Consider the following 24,343-nt stretch of genomic DNA (forward strand, 5'->3'; position numbering starts at 1 on the left):
ATGGGCATCGATAGAAGAAGTATGCAGAAATCACAGGCCCTTTCAAGCTCAAGAAATGTGAACAGTAGGAACCTGAGGTATCCCTGTGTGTAGTAACGACGCCCTGCTCCATGCTTTCTTCCTAAGCAAGCACAGATTTTACCTTCTGAGTTTCGTGGTCACATCTTATTTCTATTATGCCTCCCTCAGGTAGCAGTATTATTGTATTATCCAGAATATCTAAATAAGCTTTATTTTATAAATGGAAACATTATTTCCTCAGAAGATAGTACACAGTTTCATAAAAAAGATAAGTTGACTTACCAATTCTTTCTGTTAAACATGTGCCTACCCTCCACTGAAGCTAAAAAAATAGACAAACGCTTTTACAGAAATGCATATGTTTCCGTGGAAAACTGGAAAATTACTGCGCTCATTATTTTTTTCCTTGATGCAGATCAACTATAATTATATGTGGCACTTTTGAATATATAGTATGTTTCAACAAATCATTTCCTCTTCAAATATTTCAGATGGATTAGCTAGACCATGTTTTATTTCAGCATGTTGATGGAAAACAAAACATAATTTCATTAAAACTATTCTTTACTGGAAACATAATTTATTTTATTTTTCGTTTTATTTTTATTTTTTTGAAGATGGAGTCTTGCTCTGTCACCCAGGCTGGAGTGCAGTGGCATGATCTCGGCTCATTGGAACCTCCGCCTTCCCTGGTCCAAGTGATTCTCCTGCCTCAGCCGGAGTAGCTGGGATTACAGGCACCCACCCCCATGCCCAACTAATTTTTGTATTTTTAGTAGAGACAGGGTTACACCATATTGGCCAGGCTGGTCTCAAACTCCTGACCTCTGGTGATCCGCCCACCTCAGCCTCCCAAAATGCTGGGATTACAGGTGTTAACCACAGCGCCTGGCTGGAAACAATATGTTTTAACATAAAAAACAGAAATGGAATAAGGGCATATATGACTAGATCTATATTTTCATACTTAAACCAATATGGTTTAAGCAGATTTGTTTTTGAAAAAATAATATAAGACTAGGGTTATTAGCCAAAATCTTTTCATTCAGGGAAAGCATGTGTCCAAGTATTATCACTTGGAAAATTTGAAGCTATATTTAATTTTGTATTTTTTATACTTTGTACTAGTTAAATTTTTTAGTGAGGAAGATTCCCAGTTACTAAAAATGTTTAGTGTTTTTATTCATCAAAACTGAAAACTAGAAATAACCTTGTTGTTTCTTAACACTTTGGGAGTTTTTAAAACTAACAGTACCCGGAATGACTTGGGCATGGAAAGTAAGGAATACCTATTGAGCAGTCACCTGGCATTGGTTCATCTACACAGAGATGACAACTAGATTATATTTAGTTGGCTTTTTATTGATTTATACCTTTAGTGAGTTAGTGCAAAACTAAAATTATATAGTAATCATTTTCCATTGCTTTAGAAATTTTAACAGTATTCTGTTCATAAAAACTTTGGCCATGATGATATTTTGAAAACTATAAGGGGCCTTTCCCCGTCTTTCTTCATACTCTATGTTGAATTCATGACTCCATTTTGCAGTTCCCTAAATTACAGTATAAATCAGAAAATACACATATCTACTCCAATTGAAAGCTCCATTTCAACTGGCTCCCCTGTCCAGAGCAGCTGCGTCTTTGGATGGTTCACGTAAAGCTTTGGTCGTAGCCTTGACTCAGGTGAGCTTTCGGCAGATGCAATCACCAGACAGCACATGCTACCCAGAATATTAGGTGGATGCCAAAAGATGTGTGGTAAGAAAAAACAAACAAAACAAAACAAAACAAAACAAAAAACCCCTGCAATGTTTAACTAGCATGAAAACACAGTGCTACATCTCATACTTTCAGTTGAGAGTCATGAAGATCACTCATAAGTAGGCACACAATCCTGTTTTTTTGTTTGTTTGTTTGTTTGTTTGAGATGGAGTCTGACTCTGTTACCCAGGCTGGAGTGCAGTAGCGCCATCTCCGCTTACTGAAACCTTCGCCTCCCAGGTTCAAAGGATTCCCCTGCCTCACCAGTCTGAGTAGCTGGGACTACAGGCACCCACCCCCATGCCCAGCTAATTTTTGTATTTTTAGTAGAGATGAAGTTTCACCATGTTGGTCAGACTGATCTTAAACTACTGGACTCAGGTGATCTGCCCGCCTCAGTCTCCCAAAGTGCTAGGATTACAAGCTTAAGCAACCACACCCAGTCTTGATTTTCATTTTGAATAAATCAGTTATGTAGAAATTTGTATTTATTTGAAAAGATGGTGTTATGGCCTGATTTGTGTCTCCCCAAAAGTCATATGTTGAAGCCCTAAGCTCCAGTGTGACTGCATTTGGGGACAGGGTTTTAAAGAAGGTAATTAAAGTTAGATGAGGTCATGAAAGTGGGGCCCTAATCCGATAGGACTGGAGTCCTTTTAAGAAGTGAAAAATATACCAGAGTGTACATACTCACATGATCTCTCACTCTCTCTCATGCATGCACATAGAGAAAAGGCCATATGAGGACACAGTGGAAAGGCACCACCTGCAAGCCTAGGAGAGAGGCCTCACCAGAAACCAACCCTGCGAGCACCTTCTTGGACTTCTAGCTTCCAGAATTGTGAGGAAAAAAAAAGTCTGTTGTTATACCACCCAGTCTGTCATATTTTGTTTTAACAGCTAGAGCAGACTCATTGCTCTGGAAAAGTGTGCTAATTCTTTGACCCAGCTTGTCCTATCACAAAAAGCACTGTGTTTTAATAATACAAGTTTTAAACATTTAAGCAGATATTCTATACCAATGTCATCAATTAATAAAGATATAAAATTTTCCTCTGTACTATCTGTGCCTTCGTGGCTTTCAAACTTTTAGACTGTGGACCACAAAAACATTAAAATATAAGTGTGTATGTATGTGTGTATGTATATAATACATGGTTTATTTATAATATTATATGTGTATTTGTGTATTGCAAAACAATACTTTTCCTAACTACCTGACTGTATGAAATAGGTTCTGCTCAAGTCTATTTTATTTAAGAAATACATGCTTGTGTGCATGTGTTTTCAAATCCATTTGAAACTCAAATTATTGCTTGATGTTTGAGTAGTTCTCTTTTTAGCTATGTTATCCAAAACATTCCCTAACTACAATTTCCACTTTTTGCCTTAGCATCTCAAGATATACATGAAGTACATATGAAGAATAACCATCCATCACATTTCTCTCTCTCTCCCATCCCCCATCCGCCCCCTCAAACACCACACTCACACATGCGCACCACATACAATGAGCCTAAGGTTGAGGCAAATCCATTGAATAGGTCCTGTTCAAAGCAAGGCTTTTCATACAATTTAAATTATAGTGTCAAGCATATTGTCTTACTGACTTGTTTATAATAAAAATATTTCGATTTGATGATGCAACTAAGATATAGACTAATGCATACTGAATAAGTAAATTCCCAGTTAGGAAATATGGTATCCTCAAAGTAAAGTATGGATAATTTACATTTTTGCTAGTTCACATAGGCACCTTGTATATGAATAAAAAATTATATGACTTGGCCTGGCATGGTGGTTCATGCCTGCAGTCCTGGCACTTTGGGAGGCAGAGGCAGGCAGATCACTTGAAGGTCAGGAGTTCTAGACCGGCCTGGCCAACATGATGAAACCCTGTCTTTACTAAAAATACAAAAAAAAAAAAAAAAAAAAATAGCTAGGCATGGTAGTGCGAGCCTATAGTCCCAGACACTCAGGAGGCTGAGGTGGGAGAATCACTTGAACCTGGGAGGCAGAGGTTGCAGTGAGCTTAGATCATATCACTGCACTCCAGCCTGGACAACAAAGAGAGACTTTGTCTCAAAAACAAAACAAAACAAAAAAATTACATCATAATTTTCAAAGAAAACATTTTTAAAGGGAAGTTAATTTCATCAGTTTCTATCTTATTCTATTTCTTTTGGGTGTATGCTTAAAGAATTCACACTTGTAGCCATCAAAGAGTCTGACACTGATATCTGTGGCCTAGGAATGGGTAGTTAAAGGAAGGCAATAGGTACTATAGGGACAGGTTTTACAGATTTGTTGTTCTTTTGAAACAATTAGCAAAGTTGACTAAGACTCAGAAGCAAGAAATACACATTTCATAATTAAACATTACCCTGTCACATTCAAACTAATAGTGATCCTGGATATGTAAATATGAAATCAAAATTTAATTTCCAAACAATAGAATTTCAAAATCAATATTCAAATTTCAAATTTTCCAAAATTTCATGGGTCAAAATTCTAATGTTCACTTCTATAAGTATAGTTGTACAAGATAAGTAAATTGACAACTTTTAAAATTGTTAAAATCTGTACACAGGGAAAACGGCCATAATTCATACAGCTTTGGAATATATATACATGTGTATGTACAAATTTATATAGACATAAGAAAAATAAAATAAGTTAAAGGTAAAAAACCTTCCACATTATTTAAAACATTCACTATTTCATGCTCCTGATTTCTTGATACAAATATTTCCTATTATATTTTTCTTTACAGAATAAAATTTATTTTGTGCCCTTGAGAACACAAGAAAGAAAACAAAAGAAAAAGAAATAACAAAGAAAATGTTTTTAGTTACATCCTTTTTCATTAGAGATTGCCCTCAGTTCTGAGACAGCAATTGGCATAGAAACATTTTCTAAGTGAATAATACAACTCATATATTTGCTCATAGTCTCATATAGCAAATTCATGCCAAACAGAAAATATTAACATTTTAAAATGTTTAAATATTTTAAATGTAAATGTAAACATAATTTAAAATAATCTTTATTGAATTAACTAAATAGAAGTGTTTTTGCACACTTCTTAATTCTCACCTCTTCTTTTGTCTTTTTAGATATCACTCGGAGCCAATCTCCAATCATGCTCAGGACAGCAGCAAAGTAAGCAAGTCCTACAAGGATCCAGAACCACACGACAGGCTTATAGAAGTCCAGATATTCAATATCGGATCCACCTGGAGACAAAACAAAGTAGAACAAAATAACTTCATATTCTTAAAAGTAAACAATCTAGGTATTGCTAAAATTACCAACTAAATTTTGGTTTGCAAAACATAGAAATCTAGTATTCTTGTCAATGGACTTATATTATTTTCTTCATTTTGAATTTCTGATTTTCATTCAAGTAATTCTTACCTATTTTTCAAGAACAAGTTAAGTTTTTCTTAATGAAACCTTTCATTGCTTCTTCAGATCATCATGATTTTTCCTTGCTTCATGTTTCATTTACATTTATATAATCCATCTCAGTCTTGTACTTAATTATTCTATGTGTACTAAGTTTCTTTTTCTACCTCTATTTTAACAAATAGAAGATAGCGATTATACTTTTGTTGGTGTGCATTTAACTTAGCATATTTACCTCATTGCCAATAAATACATGCTAGCTAATCAACTTAATGCCAAACTGAACAGCAAGTGAACAACTCTAGCGATGGTTCATATTTTAAAGTCATCAGTACAATGAATCACTAACAAATGCCAGAGACAATGACTTAATGGTTCGAATGAGAACAAATAGAAATTTGCAGGTAATACTTCATCACTCTCTGACTTTTCTGAGAAATTCCCATGACTGTCATAAAATAAAACCATAGCTCTCAAGAAAAAAAAATTCGCAAGGCTCTTTATTTTTTTTTTTAACTCTAATGCTTGAGGAACTTCTCCATCCACTTGGAACAACACCTATACCTATGAGAATCTGGGTTCATTTCAACACACCCTTTGTTCAGTACCCCATTAATATGGGGGCATTTATTAAGTCCCAACAGTGAAACTGTTTTTATTTTCACAAATAAGAAATCAAATACCTCTCTTGAAAAAATCATAATTTAGATCAAGAAATCCTCATATAGATAGTTAACCTTAATGGGGTATATTGCATGATGGCAAAGAGAATACAAAAGCACTATGAGAGGACGTAGAAGAAACGATTTTTACTTCTGGAAGAAGGAAAGTCAGAATGGGAAAGTGAGTCTTAAGTAATGAGGATCAAAACTTGGAATAGTACAGTGTGGAAAATATATAGTGTAGTCAAATGACTTTTAGTCATGGATAAATCTCCACATGTATTTGACCAAAGAGCAGATAAGTAGAAGAGAGAAATCTAGAAAAAGTAGGCTGTATCAGATTGTAAAGATTTCATCTTAACTTAATGGAGAATAAGTAAAAGTCTCTAGGGAGACAAGTCCTATATATTCATATTTGACTATCTCCACAGAAAGATCCAGTGGCAGAGAAGAACGAATTGACAGGGAAGCCCCATGAGAAGCTTTTGTTCTGAATTAGCTAAGAAATTATTGTGTCTGAGTTAGGGCAGAGATGGCAAGAAGAGTCATTTTACAGGCCGAATCATCAAGGACTGATGGCCAGTTACTTGTTGTGATAAGTGAGAGGAAGAGCTCTCTGATGACCAAAGACCCACAGTGTGGGTTACACAAATATTGTAACTGAATAGGGGAAGAAAGATTGACTTTTTTAAAAAAGGTAATTAAAACTGAGAACTGACAGGTTTGTAGTGCTTGAGGTAATAACCAAAAAGATCCTTAAATGCAAATCTAACACTTAATAGAACAGGGCAGAAGATAAGGATTTTAGGACCAACAGCATAGAGACTGGAGGTGCTTAAAAGAGCGTAGATTTGCTCAATTCACAAAAATTCAGCCAGTAAATTGCAAGTATATCAAAGATCAAGTATAAAATACTGAATATAACATTATTGTAGAGAAATTAAATTTTGCTAATAAGTTGCAGGTATATATTAAAAATCAAGTATAAATTGCAAGTATATATTAAAATCAAGTATAAAATACTGAGTATAACATTATTATAGAGAAATTAAATTGTAAGTTGCTCATGATGACATTTTCAAATAATAAAGGGTCAATAAAAAGACAGTATTTTTCTGTCAGGTAAATAAATTGAATAGGCATCGTTTAGCTTTCTTTTGGGACAAAAGTAATTTTACAAATACATTTTACAAAGTAAATAATATTATTTTCAAATATTATAAAAATTTTACTTTGTGCAACATTAAAAACTCATTTCTGGGAATAATTATAAATGCATCTCGTGATGGTTAAGAGTTGGCCCATGGAGGATACAGCTCTAAAACTTCACAGAACTGACTTAAGAAATATGTGTGTAAACCTGTTACATGATAGGCTCACCAGTGAATTTCATTTTTTCAAATGTTTCCATTTCAATGAAACCAAAATGACATTTTTTCCCAAGTACTTTCTCTTTCAAAACCAGAAAAAATTTTCATCCAAATATTTGTGACTCATTTAACACATAAGTTCACCAAGATGTTGACTTTAGAAGAGTTAGTTCATGCTCAGATTACTTTTTATAAGTCTTCTTTCTTATAAACAGGATGTCACAGTTTGAAAAGAGTAAATTAGCTTAATCACTAAAAGGTCTATATTTGGGTAAAATGTTCAGCCCACAAGTTTTAGTGGAGTCTAAGCCCAGGGGAAAAAATGTTTTTCCTTTTTAAATTGCCACTCTCAAGATGAAATACTGGCAGTCAGATGATTTAGGAAAAACGAATAGTATATATAAGAAATATTGTCAAACAACTCCCAAATCCTACTCACTTGCTGATATCTAAGATTCATGAATTAACTTTCACGTTAATCAATTCACTTCATCTAAGAATCTTAACCAAAGTAACATACCTGTGATGTCAGGATAACTTGCTAAGAAAAATTGTTTTATTTTAAAATTAGGAATAAATTAGGAAATACTTTTTAAAAATCTTCTTGACTTTTACAAGCATTAATTTCAATCTAGCTATATTCAGGAAACCTACTCCTTTGTCTCTAGCATACTAAGAAAACCTAGGGTAATTTCTATTATTGACTTATTATTGACAGGGCTCCTGCCCCTGTCTCCCACGCTCTGTTTTTGCTCTTTCCATAGACTTCTGAGATGCAGCCTACAAGATGCTACAGCCTACTCTCCCCTCCTAGGTCCCCCACTGACCAGGCAGAAATATTCACTCCACTGCTTTTTTTTTCTTTATTGTCACTAAAAACATGCACATAAATCCTTTCCATTTTAAGAACTTTCTGGCTAATCATAATAGGACAGTATACAGTTGGTAATAAAAATAACAAAGAGGTGTGGAGGTATAAAGGTTTTGGGAATCTTATAAACTTTTCCAAGTAGTTAAAATAAGTCTACTCATCCTGACATTCTTATATGATATATGACAACTTCTTTTAGATGGTGTGATCTCTCTCTAGATCTCTTGTCCTTAATGCTTGTGTAAGGAACTCAGTCAGAGCCTAATCCAATCTAGTAGATTAAACTACAAAAAATATAGCTCAGGAAAGTTCAGGCTGGTATTATTGCTAGGGAACCACTATCTCCACAAAGCAGGTTTCCTAAACATTTGCTGGAAACAGTCCCTCTACTCAGCATTAAGAAAGCCCTAGATGGCTCCAAAGAATCATTGATTAGGCGACAGAACAACTTATGAGGCCATGGCAGGCATCTTGTAGGAGACTTTTTTTTTTTTTTTTTTTTTGAGATGCAGTCTCAGTCTGTCACCCAGACAAGAGTGCAGTGGTGCATTTCGGTTCACTGCAACTTCCACCCCCCGGATTCAAGCAATTCTCCTGCCTCAGCTTCCCAAGGAGCTGGGAATACAGGCACCTGCCACCATGCCTGGCTGATTTTTGTGTTTTTAGTAGAGACAGGGTTTCACCATGTTGGCAAGGCTGGTCTCGAACTCCTAACCTCAAGTGATTTGCCTGCCTTGGCCTTCCAAAGTACTGGGATTATAGGCGTGAGCTGCCACAGCTGGCCCCTAGAAGACTTAAAAAAAAAAAAAAAAAAAAAAAAAAAAAATTTGGCCCTGTAAACCCACCTAACCTAGTTAATATGCTCATTTCCACTAATTTACAGAATATTCAAAATCAGATTGGAAGAGTGGGATGAAAAGGAAGACTTACCGATTACCTCCATAAACGAAATCATTTCATCCTAACGCCCTGTGGGTAGGTGTTGAGGGGAGTTGCATTCTCATGCTTCACATTTCCATTGACTTTGGGCAGGGCTATTAGTAAGACCATGTGGCCACAGAATTAAGTCACATTGCCAGCTTCCTTTTGCAGCAATAAAGCTGATGATCCAATTGCCATCACTCTCATGGTCTGTTTGGAACTCAGGAATGAAAGACCAGTTTGTACTGGCTCCTTGAAATCCCAACAGTAAGTATCCCACTTTGAAATACAGATGTCACAATATCAGCGGAGAAAATAACATATGGCAGGCCACTCAAGACGGTGGTAGCAGCCGGGCGCGGTGGCTCAAGCCTGTAATTTGGGAGGCCGAGACGGACGGATCACGAGGTCAGGAGATCGAGACCATCCTGGCTAACACGGTGAAACCCTGTCTCTACTAAAAACTACAAAAAACTAGCCAGGCGAGGTGGCGGGCGTCTGTAGTCCCAGCTACTCGGGAGGCTGAGGCAGGAGAATGGCGTAAACCCGGGAGGCGGAGCTTGCAGTGAGCTGAGATCCGGCCACAGCACTCCAGCCTGGGCGACAGAGCGAGACTCCATCTCAAAAAAAAAAAGAAAAAAAAAAAGAAAGGGGTAGCAGAGCTAGAGTTCAACACAGGTGTCTGAATAGCTCCAAAACACAGGCTCCTTCACTGAACCCAGTGGTCCATGTCATCTATGATGTCAGCTACTGTCCTTCTTATCATTTATCCACCAACCTGTTTTGCTCATACTGCCTGGGAAGTACTTAGCTAAGGCAGGAAACACTAAATTGGACAAGGCGTGCCTCTTCTCCTCAAGGTTCTCACCTAGAAACCATGTGGGTCTGAAGACAAGCACCATTCCACCAAGGGCCTCCTTACCTTGCTCTGTCCTCTCTCCAGCAGCTCCCAGCCATCGGCCCTTTTTCGTGCTAAAGAACTTGGGCCTACAACATCCCTCTCCCTTAAGTATAATTTTCTTTCTCTGTGATTTTTTTTTTTTTTCTGAATCACAAAGTATTTATAAAGAAAAAAAGATATATCCTGGTTTTAAAGAATAACCAAGCCACTCCAGACTAAGGTAAACAGTTCCATACACCTCTTCTGATTTTCTAAAATGGCATATCTGTTATAGAATATAAACATAGATAAATAACTCCATTTTAAAGAAAATGGGGGTCATTCCCTTAAACCGGCCTATAATTATTTTAGCTTAAATATCAAACATGAATTTTAATTTCGGGGGGTTTGTTTGACTTCACTTTTGTTAATTAAAGCTATCCATCTTAATACGAAGGAGGGAAAATCTTAATTTCTGTTTTAGTATATCTTATTTTGTTGTTAAGTAATTTAACTGAATAAGGTGTTTCTCACTGCTTTAAGGACTCAGAATCCCTTTTAATAATGTTATAAATCCTATTTTCTTTTTAACAAATGGAAATATGACTTCTGTATTAAACAATAGCTTACCTACTAAACCAAACTTTTCATATGCCATTGAGTCAGAAAACCAGAATGCCAACAAAGGTGATATTTGAACTTGTATTTGGGGATTGAAATTTCAGCATTCGAGAAGTTGTCCATGTCCCTCTAGGTACTTGTTCTTAAACTGGGAAAACTGCCATGAAAAGAACAGCAGTCTGATGATCATAAAGAAAGAAAAACCAACACATGACCTCACTCACTCATCATTTACAAAGATGGAACAGTATATACATATACAGAATTGTTATTCTTAGAAATTGTCTTTAAATCTCAATCTAGAACAATTTGGAATATTTTTCACGGAATGTAGTACAATTTACTTCCTGCCCCACGAAGCTGTAATTATCCATTACTGAATACTTTTCTCCTTAATATTTTCTCCACATGTTTTTACAATACTTCTATATATCCATTCTGAACCTTAAAAGTTAAGGAACTTTTGGTTTGTTCACAGTCCCTAAGACTTCTGAACCATTTGGGTCAAATTCCACTTATTTAATCATGCAGATGGCCATTATTTCTGTTGTGAGTTCTCTGAGAGTCACGAGTTAAATCAGGGAGTGACTAAACCCTTTACAGAATTTTCCTGTGTATAAAACAGAGCAAATACCAGGAAGAGAAAAAGATTCCCTATTTAATTGTTGCTCCAGGATTTCATACATTCTGTCTCACAGGAACAGGAACTAGAACAATTATTGTCACTAAGTGCTAAACACAGTATCTGATATACAATATGTGTCCATTAAACACCTAAACAAACAAATGATCAATGAATATAAAACATCTGCCTAGCAGTCACACAAGCCCTCCTTTTTCAAACAAAGCAAATTTTCGGAGCCATTGTGATGGTGGTAATGACTGCTCTTCAACAGATCTCACTCTTTATCAGGTACTTTCCTTGTTACCTGTTAAATTCCTGGCAAATTTCTACTCAGTTATCAGCTCAACAATAGCAATTTTAATACCTGGCCTTTGACATGGTTGCAAAACTCTTAGTCAACACAAGGTGCTGTTTTCTAGAGGGTCTCTACTTGAACTAACAGCTTGAGGGTTGCAGGGAGAAACATGCCATGGTTTTTAAAGATATTTATGTTTTCATGATAAAATTCTCTTAAATTGAGCAAGCTCTGAGCACTCCACTGAATGAGTCATAATTTCAGTTATACAGGAAAGCAAACAGTTTGGTTACTAAATATTACATTTCCAATAATGACTTTGAAAATGTAATTCCAAGAAAACTGAGTCCTTAATATGAGACATACAAATATGTGCTTCCTGAGTAAAGAATATGATGGCAAATGATTGTAACACTGTGAAAAACTATAAAAATGTAGTAAAGGTAAATACGCCAGAAGAGGAAAAATTTTACCTGGGAAAGTCCCAAATTGTATTATACCTCTATATGAGGGAGCACCAGGTACTAAGCATGAAGCCTGGCTGACCTAGTAAGCATTCAAAACTACATGTGTGATGAAGAAAATTTCATTATTTAACCAAATATACTAAATTTCACTGATCAGAATTCCATGATGATGTATTTGGATAGTTAAATAAATTCATGCTCAGATGGAATATGTGTTTTCATAATATTAACCATGAGGATTTCTTAGAACATCTGCATTTTTGCCTAGAACTTTTGAATTTTATTAGAAAACTAGGTAATGTGAGGACACTGCTTTGTGAAACTATAAATTCTTCTCTGGCTTTTTCACTCTTTCACATTACCCTTACAAAATATTACCTCAGGTTTATGGAAAGGAGTATTTTTTTTCCTTTGTTTCCTATTTAAAAAGAAAAAAATATTTCAGACAGGGTCTTGCTCTGTCACCCAGGCTAGACAGCAGTAGCGCAATAATAGTTCACTGCAACCTTGAATTCCTGGGCTTAACTAATTCTGAAAAGGAGTGTTTTTAAGGACTTCACTGGGCAGCTCCTAAACAAGCTATGGAAATGAATTCACTAGCTTGAATGACCCCTTTAAGGTATAGACCGTAAGGGTTTATATTAAAGGAGCTACCAGCCTTGAAAAGGAATTTTTAATTGTGTTAGGTTGGGTAATTATTTCACTTTTCTATAAATTTGAAGAATCACCAATTAACACTTTATTGTTTTTGTTTTTGTTTTTGTTTAAGTCTTGGGCCTTTGTAAAAGAAGACAAGTTGTAAAAAAGCAAGCGTTCATACATTACTGTATAATTAATAAGACTTCTTAGATTTTAACGAAGAAAGAGAAAAGTTTATTTAGCTAGCAAGCATGACTTAACAACTTATCACCCCAGACTTACAGTCAAATGAAAAATCAAATGACAAAAATTAGGAAACAGAACATAGGAAATCAACACTAATTCTCACATACAATTTTGCCATTAACTTTAACTTATCTCTACAAATTTGATTATACATCATTACTGATGATTTTAAAATCCCAGCAATTTGGGAGGCCAAGGCAGAAAGTTCGCTTGAGCCCAGGAGTTCAAGACCAGCATGGGCAACAACGAGAGACTCCATCTCTACAAAAAATACAGAAAATTAGCTGGGTATGGTGGCATGTGCCTGTGGTCCCAGCAACTTGGGAGGCTGAGGCAAGAGGATTTCTTGAGCCCAGAATGTCGAGGCTGCAGTGAGCCACAATCACGCCACTGCACTCCAGCCTGGGCTACAGAATGAGACTCTGTCTCAGCAAATAAAAATAAAAAGATAAAATAAAATTAAGTAAATAACACTTTGCAAAATAATTTCCTTTCTCTCTTCTCACCTTTTGGGAAGAATTACTCTGCACTTGCTACTCTTAGCAACAGGGATCTGCTTACTCATATGACAAATAAAAGTGTCTACAGATTCTGTCACCTCCCAAGTCCTTTTTAGCCCCAGAACCCTGAGCACTGAGAGAGAACAGAAAGCGCCATCAGGAAGGAACAGATAGATACCAATTACTAAGGCAACCAGTCACTAAAACATGTTCTCTACATAAATAAATATGAAGTTAAAATTTTCTGGGAGATCTCTTCCTGTGGAGAAAGTACTAAACACTGAATTCCTACATTCAGCCACATACACAGAGACACCTGAGCACTGCCTGTTTATCTGCACCAGTGCTCTCTAAATGCCTTTGATTCGTCACCCACAGTGATAAACGGCAAAGTGTTGCACATTATTTATGAATTAGAAATGTATTATGCTCTACTGTATTATATCATAAATATTATGATATTTAAAAAGTAAAGAAGTAATGAGATTTAGAAATACATAGAAATAGAAGTTTTCATATTTTTTTTCTTCAAGATGGAGTCTCGCCCTGTTGCCCAGGATGGAGTGCAGTGGCATGTTCAAAGCTCACTGCAGCCTCCTGTGATAACACAAGTGATCCTCCCACCTCGGCCTCCCAAATAGCTAGGACTACAGGTGCATGCCACTATGTGCACCTAATTTTAAAAAGTTTTTGTAGAGACAGGAGTCTCACTATGTTGCCCAGGTTGATCTTGAACTTCTGGCCTGGTGATCTTCCTGCCTCAGCCTCTCAAGTGCTGCCATTTTGCCACCATACCCAGCCTAATCGTCATGTTCTCTTATTGCAGAAAGTCTACTTTTCTTGCTCATTCCCTGGGGACAAGCACTATTTCAGAGTTCTGGTCTAAACTGCCCCATCATCACTTGTTCTTAAGATGCTTCTAATAATTATACTAATGTTAAGAAATACAGATCTATTATAATCTGTATCCTAAACACTTATAAATCACTTTCCAAAATATACTTCTTTTCCTTTAATAACACCACAGTTTGAAGAATACATTCTTTAAGTTGCCTTCAGAAAAGTTCAATATAACAATGTAACCTAACTCTGATCCTCCTCAGAGCAAATTTTGCAGGTTTTGCAGACTGACATCAAATATTAAGTGTGCATTATGGAAGGGACATTTTTGTTTCCTTATGAGATTTATAGCCCAATAGAAAGATGAAGAGGTTCAAGCTAGAGCAAGTCCTCTTGCTTTTCCCTGGCAACATAGCAAAATTAAGTGAGAACACTGTCTTTAGCACATCTAATAGCAAGAGGGAAAGTTCTAAACAGTAAATAATTGATATTTCCCAGATGGGGAACTCAATAGCTAATTTTACAGTCATAAGGTACCCAGAAGCAAAGTCCAATTTTGTGTACTCTATTGGACTATATGTGGCAATTCTTTTCCAAGATCCTTTAAAAGAAATTCACAATTTCTGTTTTTCCAAAGACTCTTGCAAAGGGCACACATCTGCTACCCAGCCGTTACCACATCTGCCCCCCAATCCACATTCTCATTCCAAAAACACTCCCTGGACACAAGGACCTGGAATGTAAAGATGACAGTACTAGCAACAGGGTATCATAGCTTCACAAAGACCAACACAGCCACAAAAATATTTAAGTTAATGAGATAATGATGAATCAGCAAAACTAGTGTCAATTTATCTTACTCAGCATCTGTCATATTAATCACATCAAATTCTTATACTAATTATAATCAACATAGATTTCTACAAGTTTGTATTATTTCCTCTGTCAAATAAAAATAAAAGTTACAGATTTGAAGATGGGTAACAATATAATAAAAGCTAATAAAAATAAAGTTGTTTATTTAATTATTCTTATTAGCACACAGCTATCACTCTCTTATTCTATGATACTATGCCATGACGCTTTGAATTTTTCATCTTCTACAAAACCATAAAGAAAAGTGTTTTTTTTCCTAAGCTGGTTTATACAATGGTCACAAATATCATATTGTTTAGGACTCCACCCACATTCATTTTTATTTATGCTTTTTGTATTTTTTTGGTCTCAGATCTTCTGGGCCACATACTGAATTGATACTGTTAGTTGTTTAAGATATCATTGATATGGTTTGGGCTGTGTTTCCACCCAAATCTTGTCTTGAAATATAGTTCCCATAATCCCTATGTGTCATGAGAGGGACCCTGTGGGAAGTAATTGAATCATAGGAGTGGTTTCCCCCATGCAATTCTCATGATAGTGAATAAGTTCTCATGAAATCTGGTGGTTTTATAAGGAGATTCCCCCTTCACTTGGTTCTCATTCTTCTTCTCCGTCACTATGTGAAGAAGGACATGTTTGCTTCCCCTTCTGCTATGATTGTAAGTTTCCTGAGGCCTCCCCAATCATACTGAACTATGAGTCTATTAAACCTCCTTCCTTTATAAATTACCCAGTCTCGGCTATGTCTCTATTAACAGCGTGAGAATGGATTAATAATACAAACACATACAATATGATGTGAGCCCTGAAAATATAAAACCTGTCATATAATACCTATATATTCCACAGTTGCTATAAGCCCTTGTTAGTTATATTTAAAAAGTGATAAGACAGCCTAAGATTAATTCATCACAAGCATACGTTTTGTTATCATCACTATGTCTCACTTTCTCCTGTAATAACAAACTTTCCATTTCTACTTAAGCCAATTATACATCTTGAAAAAGAGGTAGAAAAATGAATATTTCAGGACACAAGCTTATCTCATACGGAGTTAGAAATGTCTGAAATTCTCCTTTCCACATTCTGCTAATTATAAAACAAAAAGATCTTCAGCGGAGTGATGCACCCCCCTTTCCCAGGGTCCCCATCCAGAGAAGATGTACACTGGTACATCTACACTGTAGATGTCCTCGGTACATCTACAGTGTACAGAGAGATGTACACTGTATTTTTGACCAAAAGCAAAGCTTTGTTCATGAAAGTGTCCCCATCTTCATCGATATGAGGGGATTTGCCTAGTTGAACTTTAATTAACAAATCAATAGAAACAGATAAATATTAGCCCTCTCTGAGATCTTACAGAACTTCAGAAAGTATTTTCTGTTCTAAAAATATTTAAGTAAGAAATTTGGGTCAAGGAAGAACAGTAAACAGCCAAAAAGTATAAAACTCTGTTAAAACTAAATTAGGCTAATGAGGTTATTCTGAGAATTTTAATAACACATTCCTACTCTAATTTTTACCATGTTTTTTTAATACTTCAAACTGAATTGTTTAAGAGAATGGTTTAGATTTATGGTAGCTGGTAAAAATGATCTGTAATAGATTAGTATACTTACTTTTGCCACCATTATTGTATTTTATTTAAAATTGGAGTTAGAACAGTAATAATAGTGAGAAATATAGTTGGGAAAGAGAGAACTGAATTAATAGGCACATAGGACCTTACAGATACAACAATAAAGCAAATGGCAGTTGAAATAGCATATATATTATAGAAGAGGAAAAGTTTTCTAAATGTGAGTAGAAAAATGTAGACACTTTAGGTCTACATGACCTACTTTAAGTTAAGTTAAAAAATGCTGTCCTAAGATTGAAAATTAAGTGAGTAAATACCTTGAAGAAAAAAATGTTTAAGTAGCCAAGAACTTCTTCTGAAGTTTGCAGCTGTTTTTAAAACTAAGGCAGAAAAGAGCCTAAGTAGAAAGGGCAATGATAAGTTAAACCTGAATTCTTGTGCCACTAAAAATAATAATAATAAATTCATTTTTCCCCAAGACAGAAAAAAAATGATTAATGGCTTTTAGTGTGCTTCAGCAACTTGAAAATAGCAAGATAGTGCATAAAGATCAACTCTGTAAGCTTTAATTCAAGAAGGAAAATGATAATTCACTGGAATCATGAAGGAAACCCAGAACCTTGGGAGGAGAACATGGGCAAACAGCCCCCATGACAGCATCTGGCTGATTAACATGAGTGACAGAGGCAGACTGCCTTCCTCTGTGACTCACCTTTCCACTGGGATCCGAGCAACTCAGGCCAAGGGAGAGAGGTTATTTCTCCCAAGCCCTGGAACTAACTTGGGGAGATCTTGGAAATGCAGTGAGGGAAAGACACTGGGAAAAGCTGCAACCATTTTCCCAGACCTGGGACAGACAGCAAGAGGCCATTTTTAATCTGGACAAATACAAAGTCAGCAATTCTGTGGTGACCTAGTAACATGCCCACACAGGATTTTAGTCTTGGGCCAGAAACTGGAGTGCTTGCTCTGGAGTAGGGTAGGAGCTTCCACAGCCAAAACTGTGGAAAGTGCCTCAGCAGTAGGTGCTGGAATTGTGCTCTCCTCCATCACAGGTCTGGGTAGGGTGGGGTGGGGAGAGCTGCTGCTGCTGCAGTTTCTCTAGGGCAAGGACACTTGTAGGCAGGGGCAGATTGGTGACCTGGAACCAGTCTGTATGTGTCATTACTGAGTGCCCAGCATGCTCCCCTGAGACTTGGTGCAGTGGGCCCTTTCCACTGAAACCCCAGGGAGAACTCCATGCATTCAGAACACCCACTTGTCTGGCTCAGCAACCTAAGCTGCCTAACCCTTCCTGGACATAGATTGTTGTGCAGTAAACCCCTCTCTGTTCCAACTCTAGGCAGAACTCCAGGCATTTGGAATACCTCCTCACCTGGATCAGCAGCCTGAATAGCTCTGCCCTTCCTGTCCATAGATCATGGTGCAGTGGGGCCCTCTCTGCTCCACACCCAGGCAGATCTCCAGGCATTCAGAGCATCTGTTTGCCTGGTTCAGCAGCCTGAGTCATCCCATCACTCCTTTGCAGAGATCTTGGTGCAGGGGGCACTCTCTGCTGCATGCTCAAATCTCCAGGCACCTGGAGCAACTACTCTCTTGGATTAAGAATTTAGATCTCTCCCATCCTTGGCTAGAGAACATGGGGTCAAGGAGTTCCCCAGCTCCAAGCTTAGGCACACTTCTGGACACTCAGTGGCCATGCACTGGATTCTCCCTCAGTGCTGTGCTTGCACCTGCCATCAAGGGACCTGTAAGCAAACCTGCCAAGTCCAGCCCTGCCTATCTTGGCCTTCCCTGGCCTGAGCAGAGAGCTCAAAACACTTAGCAATCCAAAAATCAACCCATTGCCTTATGCAACAGAAAGATATTCTCATTAAACAAGGATTAAGTACATAGCCAGCCTCACTGGCCACAGCTGGCTTTTACCCATAAGTGCCATCTACTGGCTTGTACGTTGAGAGCATAGCTCAAGATAAAACCTGCTGACAGAAGTATGTAGGGCTATAGAAGCAAAGTCAAAATACCCTGCCCAGCATTCTCTACAGTCACACCCTATATAAGAAGCAGGGGAGAGGAGGAAAGAAAAGAAGAACATAGTAATATTACAGGGGAAGAAAGAAAAATAAAAATATGCTATTCATATAAAAATGATTACAATCATTAGAAGTGGCAGTGTCTCCAGATGAGAAAGAACCAGGGCAAGACTTCTGGCACCATGAAAAAATCTGAATATAGTGACACCACCAAAGGATCACAATAGCTAGCTAGTAATGACCCCTAACCAAAATGGAAACTAAGAAATGACAGATAAAGAATTCAAAGCATGGATTGCAAGGAAGCTTAACAAAAGCCAGTACGCAGTTGAAAATCAACACAAAGAAACTTCTAAAGCAATCCAGGAAGTGTAAGAGATAAACATCTTAAAATAAGTCAATCAGAGCTTCTGAAATTGAAAAACTCACTTAAGGAATTTCAAAATAAAATTGAAAGCTCTATCAACAGACTGGACCAACGAGAAGAAAGAATTTCAGAGCTTGAACTCTAATCTTTTGAACTAATGCAGTCAGACAAAATAAAGAAAAAAAATTTTAAGAAGTAAAGAAAGTCCTTCAGGAATACAGGATTATGTAAAGTGGCAAAATCTACAAATTATTGGCATTCCCCAGAGTGACAGAGATAAGGAAAACAACCTGGAAAACATATTTGAAGGAACAAATCAATAATATTTCCCTAATCTTTCTAGAGAAGTAGATACTCAGATATAAGAAATCCAGATAACACCTGTGAGATACTATACAAAACAAACATCACCAAGACATATAGTCACCAGACTGCCTGAGGTCAATGCTAAAGAAAAGATCTTAAAGGCAGCTATAAACAAAAGTCAAATCATATATAAAGAGAACACCATCAGACTAATAGTGGATTTTTCAGCACAAACCTGATAAGCCAGGAGATATTGGGGGCTTATTTTCAGTATTTTTAAAGAAAAGAAATTTCAATCAATAATTTTATGTTCCAACAACCTAATCTTCAGAAGCAAAGAAGAAATAAAATATTTTTCCAGATAAGCAAGCGTTAAGGGAATTTGTTACCACTACATTAACCTTACAGGAGATACTTAAGGGAGTTCTAAACATGGAAAAAATAAATGATACCTGCTAACACAAAAACACACTTAAGTATATAGCACACAGAGCCTATAAAGCAACCACAAAGTAGAAACTACAAAGCAAACAACTAACAACTTCACAATTGGATCAAAACCTAATATATCAATATTAACCTTGAATGTATATGGTCTAAATGCCCTCACTTAAAAGGCACAGAGTGACAAGTTGGAAACATAAATCAAGACCTATCCATCTGCTGACTTCAAGAGACCAATCTCACAGATAAAGACATCCTTAGGTTCAAAGGGTTGAAGAAAGATCTATCCGACAAACAGAACATGAAAAAGAGTAGAGGTCACTATTTTATATCAGATAAAACAGACTTTAAGCCAACAACAGTAAAACAATAAAAAAAAGGACATATTACATATGTCCACAAAAGTATTGCATAATGATAAGTGGTTCAATTCAACAAGAAGACTTAACTATCCTAAATATTTATGCACCCAACATTAAACCACCCAGATTCATAAAACAGGTACTTCCAGACCTATGAAAAGACTCAGCTGGCCATATAACAAGAGTGAGGGACCTTAACACAGCACTGACAGCATTAGAAAGATCATCAAGGCAGAAAACTAAGAAATTCTGGACTTAAATTCAACACTTGACCAAATGGACCTAACGAACATCTACAGAATACTCCATCCATCAACCACAGAATATACATTTTTCTCATCTGCACATGCAACATATTTCACGATCAACCATATGCTTAGCTATAAAGAAAATCTCAATAAATTAAAAAAATTAAAAGCATACCAACCATACTCTCAGACTACAGTGGAATAACAGTCAATACCAAGATGATTTCTCAAAACCACACAATTTTACAGAAATTAAACAACTTGCTCCTGAATGAATGTTGAGTAAACAAGAAAATTAAACTAGAAATTTAAAAAATTCTTTGAGATAAATGAAAACAGAAACACCAATATAACAAAATCTCTGTGATATAGCAAAAGTACTGTTAAGAGGCAAGTTTATATTGCCTAATGCCTACCTCAAAAAGTTAGAAAGATCTCAAATTAAAGATCTAACATCACACCTAAAGAAACTAGACAAACAAGAAGAAACTAACTCCAAAGCTAGCAGAAGTGACTAAAATTAGAACAGAAAAAAAATAAAATAATAAAATCAGAGCAAAACTGAAATAAATTGAGACTCAAAAATCCATGCAAATAATAAACAAAACCAAAAGTTGCTTCTTTGAAAGGCTAAGCAAGATCAATAGACAGCTAGCTAGATTAACAAAGTAAAAAAAGAGAGAAAATCCAAATAAGCACAATCAGAAATGGCAAAGGTGACATTACAACTGGTCCCACAGAAGTACAAAAGATTCTCAGAGACTATCAGGAACATTTCTATGCAAGCAAATTAAAAAATACAGAGGAAATAAATAAATTCTCCTAAACACACAATCTCCCAAGATTGAATCAGGAAGAAATTAAAACCCTGAACAGACCAATATTGACTTCCAAAATGGAATCGGTAATAAAAAAATCTATCAACCAAAGGAATCCCTGGACTAGGTTAATTCACATTCAGATTCTACCAGATATACAAAGAAGAGCTGGTACAAATCCTACTAAAACTATTTCCAAAAAATTGAAGAGGAGGGACTCCTCCCTAACTCATTCTATGAAGTGAGCATCGCTTTGATAACAAAATATGGCAAAAGACACAATAACAAGAAAAACCATAGGCCATTATCCCTGATGAATGTAGATGCAAAAATCTTCAACAAACGGAGTCCAACAGCACATCAAAAAGTTAGTTCACCACGATCAGGTAGACTTCATTCCTAGAAGGCAAGGTTGGTTCACCATACACAAATCAATAAATGTGATTCACCATATAAAAAGAATTAAAAACAAGAACCATATGATCATCTCAATAGATGTGGAAAAAGCTTTTAATAAAATATAACATCCCTTCCTGATAAAAATCCCCAAGAATTAGGCATTGAAGAAACATATGTCAAAATAATAAGAGTCATCTATGGCAAACCCACAGTCAACAGCATACTGAATGGACAAAAGCTGGAAGCATTCCCCTTGAAAAGAGAAAGAAGGTAAGGATGCCCACTCTCACCACTCCTATTCAGCATACACTGGGAGTCCATGCCAGATCAATCAGGCAAAAAAAAAAAAAAAAAAAAAAAAAAAACACCTTTCAAATAGGAAAAGGAGAAGTCAAACTATCTTTCTTCACTAACAATATGACTCGATACTTAGAAAACCTTAAAAATTTTGCCTAAAGGTTCCTGTAATAAACGAATTCAGTAACATCTGAGGATACAAAATCAATGTAAAAAAATCGGTAGCACTTTTATACACCAATAACATTCAATATCAGAGACAAATTAAGGACACAATCACATTTATAATAGCCCCACACACACACACACACACAACAAAAAACAGGAATACATCTAACCAAGGATGTGAAAGATCTCTACAAGAACCACATAACACTGCTTAAAGAAATCATAGGTAACACAAAAAATAGAGAAATATTCCATGTTCATGGATTGAAAGAATCAATATTCTTAAAAGGACATACTGTCCAAAGCAATCTATAGACTCAATGCTATTTCTATTAAGCTACCAATATCATTTTTCACAGAGCTATAAAAAGCTCTTCTAAAATTCATATAGAACCAAACAGGAGCCTGAACGGTCAAAGTAATTCTAAGCAAAAAAAAAAAAAAAAAAAAAAGCTGGAGGCATCACATCACTCAACTTCAAACAATACTACAAGGGTACAGTAACCAAAACAGCATGGAACTGCTACAAAAACAAATATATAGGCCAGTGGAGCAGAATAGAGAACCCAGAATAAAACCGCACACCTACAGTCATGTGATGTTTGACAAAGTCAATAAAAATTAGCAGTGAAGAAAGGATTCCCTATTCAATAAATGGTGCTGGGATAGCTAGCTAGCATATAAAGAAGGATGAAACTGGACCCCTAACTTTCACCATATAAAAAATTAACTCAAGATGGATTAAATATTTAAATGTAAGACCTCAAACTATGAGAATCCTAGAATAAAATTTAGGAAACACTACTCTGGACATCAGCCTTAGGAAAGAATTTGTGACTATGTCCTCAAAAGCAATTTCAACTAAAACAAAAATTGACAAATAGGACCTAATTAAACTAAAATGTTTCTGCACAGCAAAAGAAACTATCAACAGAGCAAACAGACAACCTATAGAATTGGAGAAAATAATTATAACCTATGCATCTGATAAAGGTCTAACATCCAGAATCTTAAAGGAATTTAAACAAACAAGCAAAAAACAATACGATTAAAAAGTGGGCAAAGCACTAAAAAGTGGGCAAAGGACATGAACAGACACTTCTCAAAAGAAGACATTCATGTGGCCAAGAAACATATGAAAGAAAAACTCAATGTCAATGATCATTAGAGAAATGCAAATCAAAACCACAATGAGATACCATCTCACACCAATCAGAATGGCTATTATTAAAACTATAAGAAACAACAGATGCTGGTGAGGCTGTGGAGAAATAAAAAGGCTTTTACACTGTTGGTGGAAATGTAAGTTAGTTCAACCATTGTAGAATACAGTGTGATGATTCCTCAAAGACCTAGAACCAGAAATACCACTGGACCCAGCAATCCCGTTACTGGGTATATACACAAAGGAATACGAATCATTCTATTACAAAGATACATGCACACGTACATTCATTGCAGCACTATTCACAATAGCAAAGACATGAAATCAACCCAAATGCCCACTGATGATAGACTAGATAAAGAAAACCTGGTACATACGTACCATGGAATACTATGAAGCCATAAAAAGGGGATGACGTCTTTTACAGGGACATGGATGGAGCTGGAAGCCATTATCCTCAGCAAACTAACACAAGAACAGAAAACCAAACACCACATATTCTCACTTATAAGTAGGAGCTGATCGATGAGAACACATGGACACATTGGGAGAACAACACACACTGGGGTCTGTCAGGGGAGCAGGGGTTGGAAAGCAACAGGAAGAAGAGCTAATAGATGCTGGGCTTAAGAATAGCTAATAGATTCTGAGCAGCAAATCACCATGGCACACATTCACCTACGTAACAAACCTTCACATCCTGCACATATACCCTTGAACTTAAAATAAAAGTTGAAGAAAAAAAAAATGTGGACAAACGACATGAACAGACACTTCTCAAAAGAAGACATACAAGTTGCTAACAAACATACAAAAAAAAAAAAATGCCCCACATCACTAATAATCAGAGAATTGCAAATCAAAACCACAATAAGATATCATCACATACCAGTCAGAATAACTATTATTAAAAAGTAAAAAAATAATAATGCTGGTAAGGTTGTGAAGAAAAGGGAATGCTTACACACTGACAGTGGGAATGAAAATAGTTCAGCCTCTGTGGAAATCAGTTTGGAGACTTCTCAAAGAATTTAAAACAGAACCACCATTCAGCACAGCAATCCCATTACTGGCCATATATGCAAAGGAAAAGAAATCTTTCTAACAAAAAGTCACATACACACATATGTTTATCACAGCACTAT

At 36.2% G+C, this 24,343-nt stretch overlaps 1 protein-coding gene across 6 annotated transcripts in view; it reads right to left on the reverse strand.

Moving 5' to 3' along the window:
* The window catches only part of KCNK2 (potassium two pore domain channel subfamily K member 2), a 229,858-nt gene that overhangs the window by 36,651 nt on the left and 168,864 nt on the right, over positions 1 to 24,343 (reverse strand). For all 6 annotated transcript variants that reach the window (XM_007988450.3, XM_073011509.1, XM_007988452.3 and 3 more), the window contains one exon: positions 4,882 to 5,021. In XM_007988450.3, coding sequence (XP_007986641.1) covers positions 4,882 to 5,021 — 140 coding nt within the window. The remainder of the gene's footprint in view (positions 1 to 4,881; positions 5,022 to 24,343) is intronic.

The sequence above is a fragment of the Chlorocebus sabaeus genome, chromosome 25 (assembly GCF_047675955.1).
Source record: "Chlorocebus sabaeus isolate Y175 chromosome 25, mChlSab1.0.hap1, whole genome shotgun sequence".
Taxonomy (NCBI): Eukaryota; Metazoa; Chordata; class Mammalia; order Primates; family Cercopithecidae; genus Chlorocebus; species Chlorocebus sabaeus.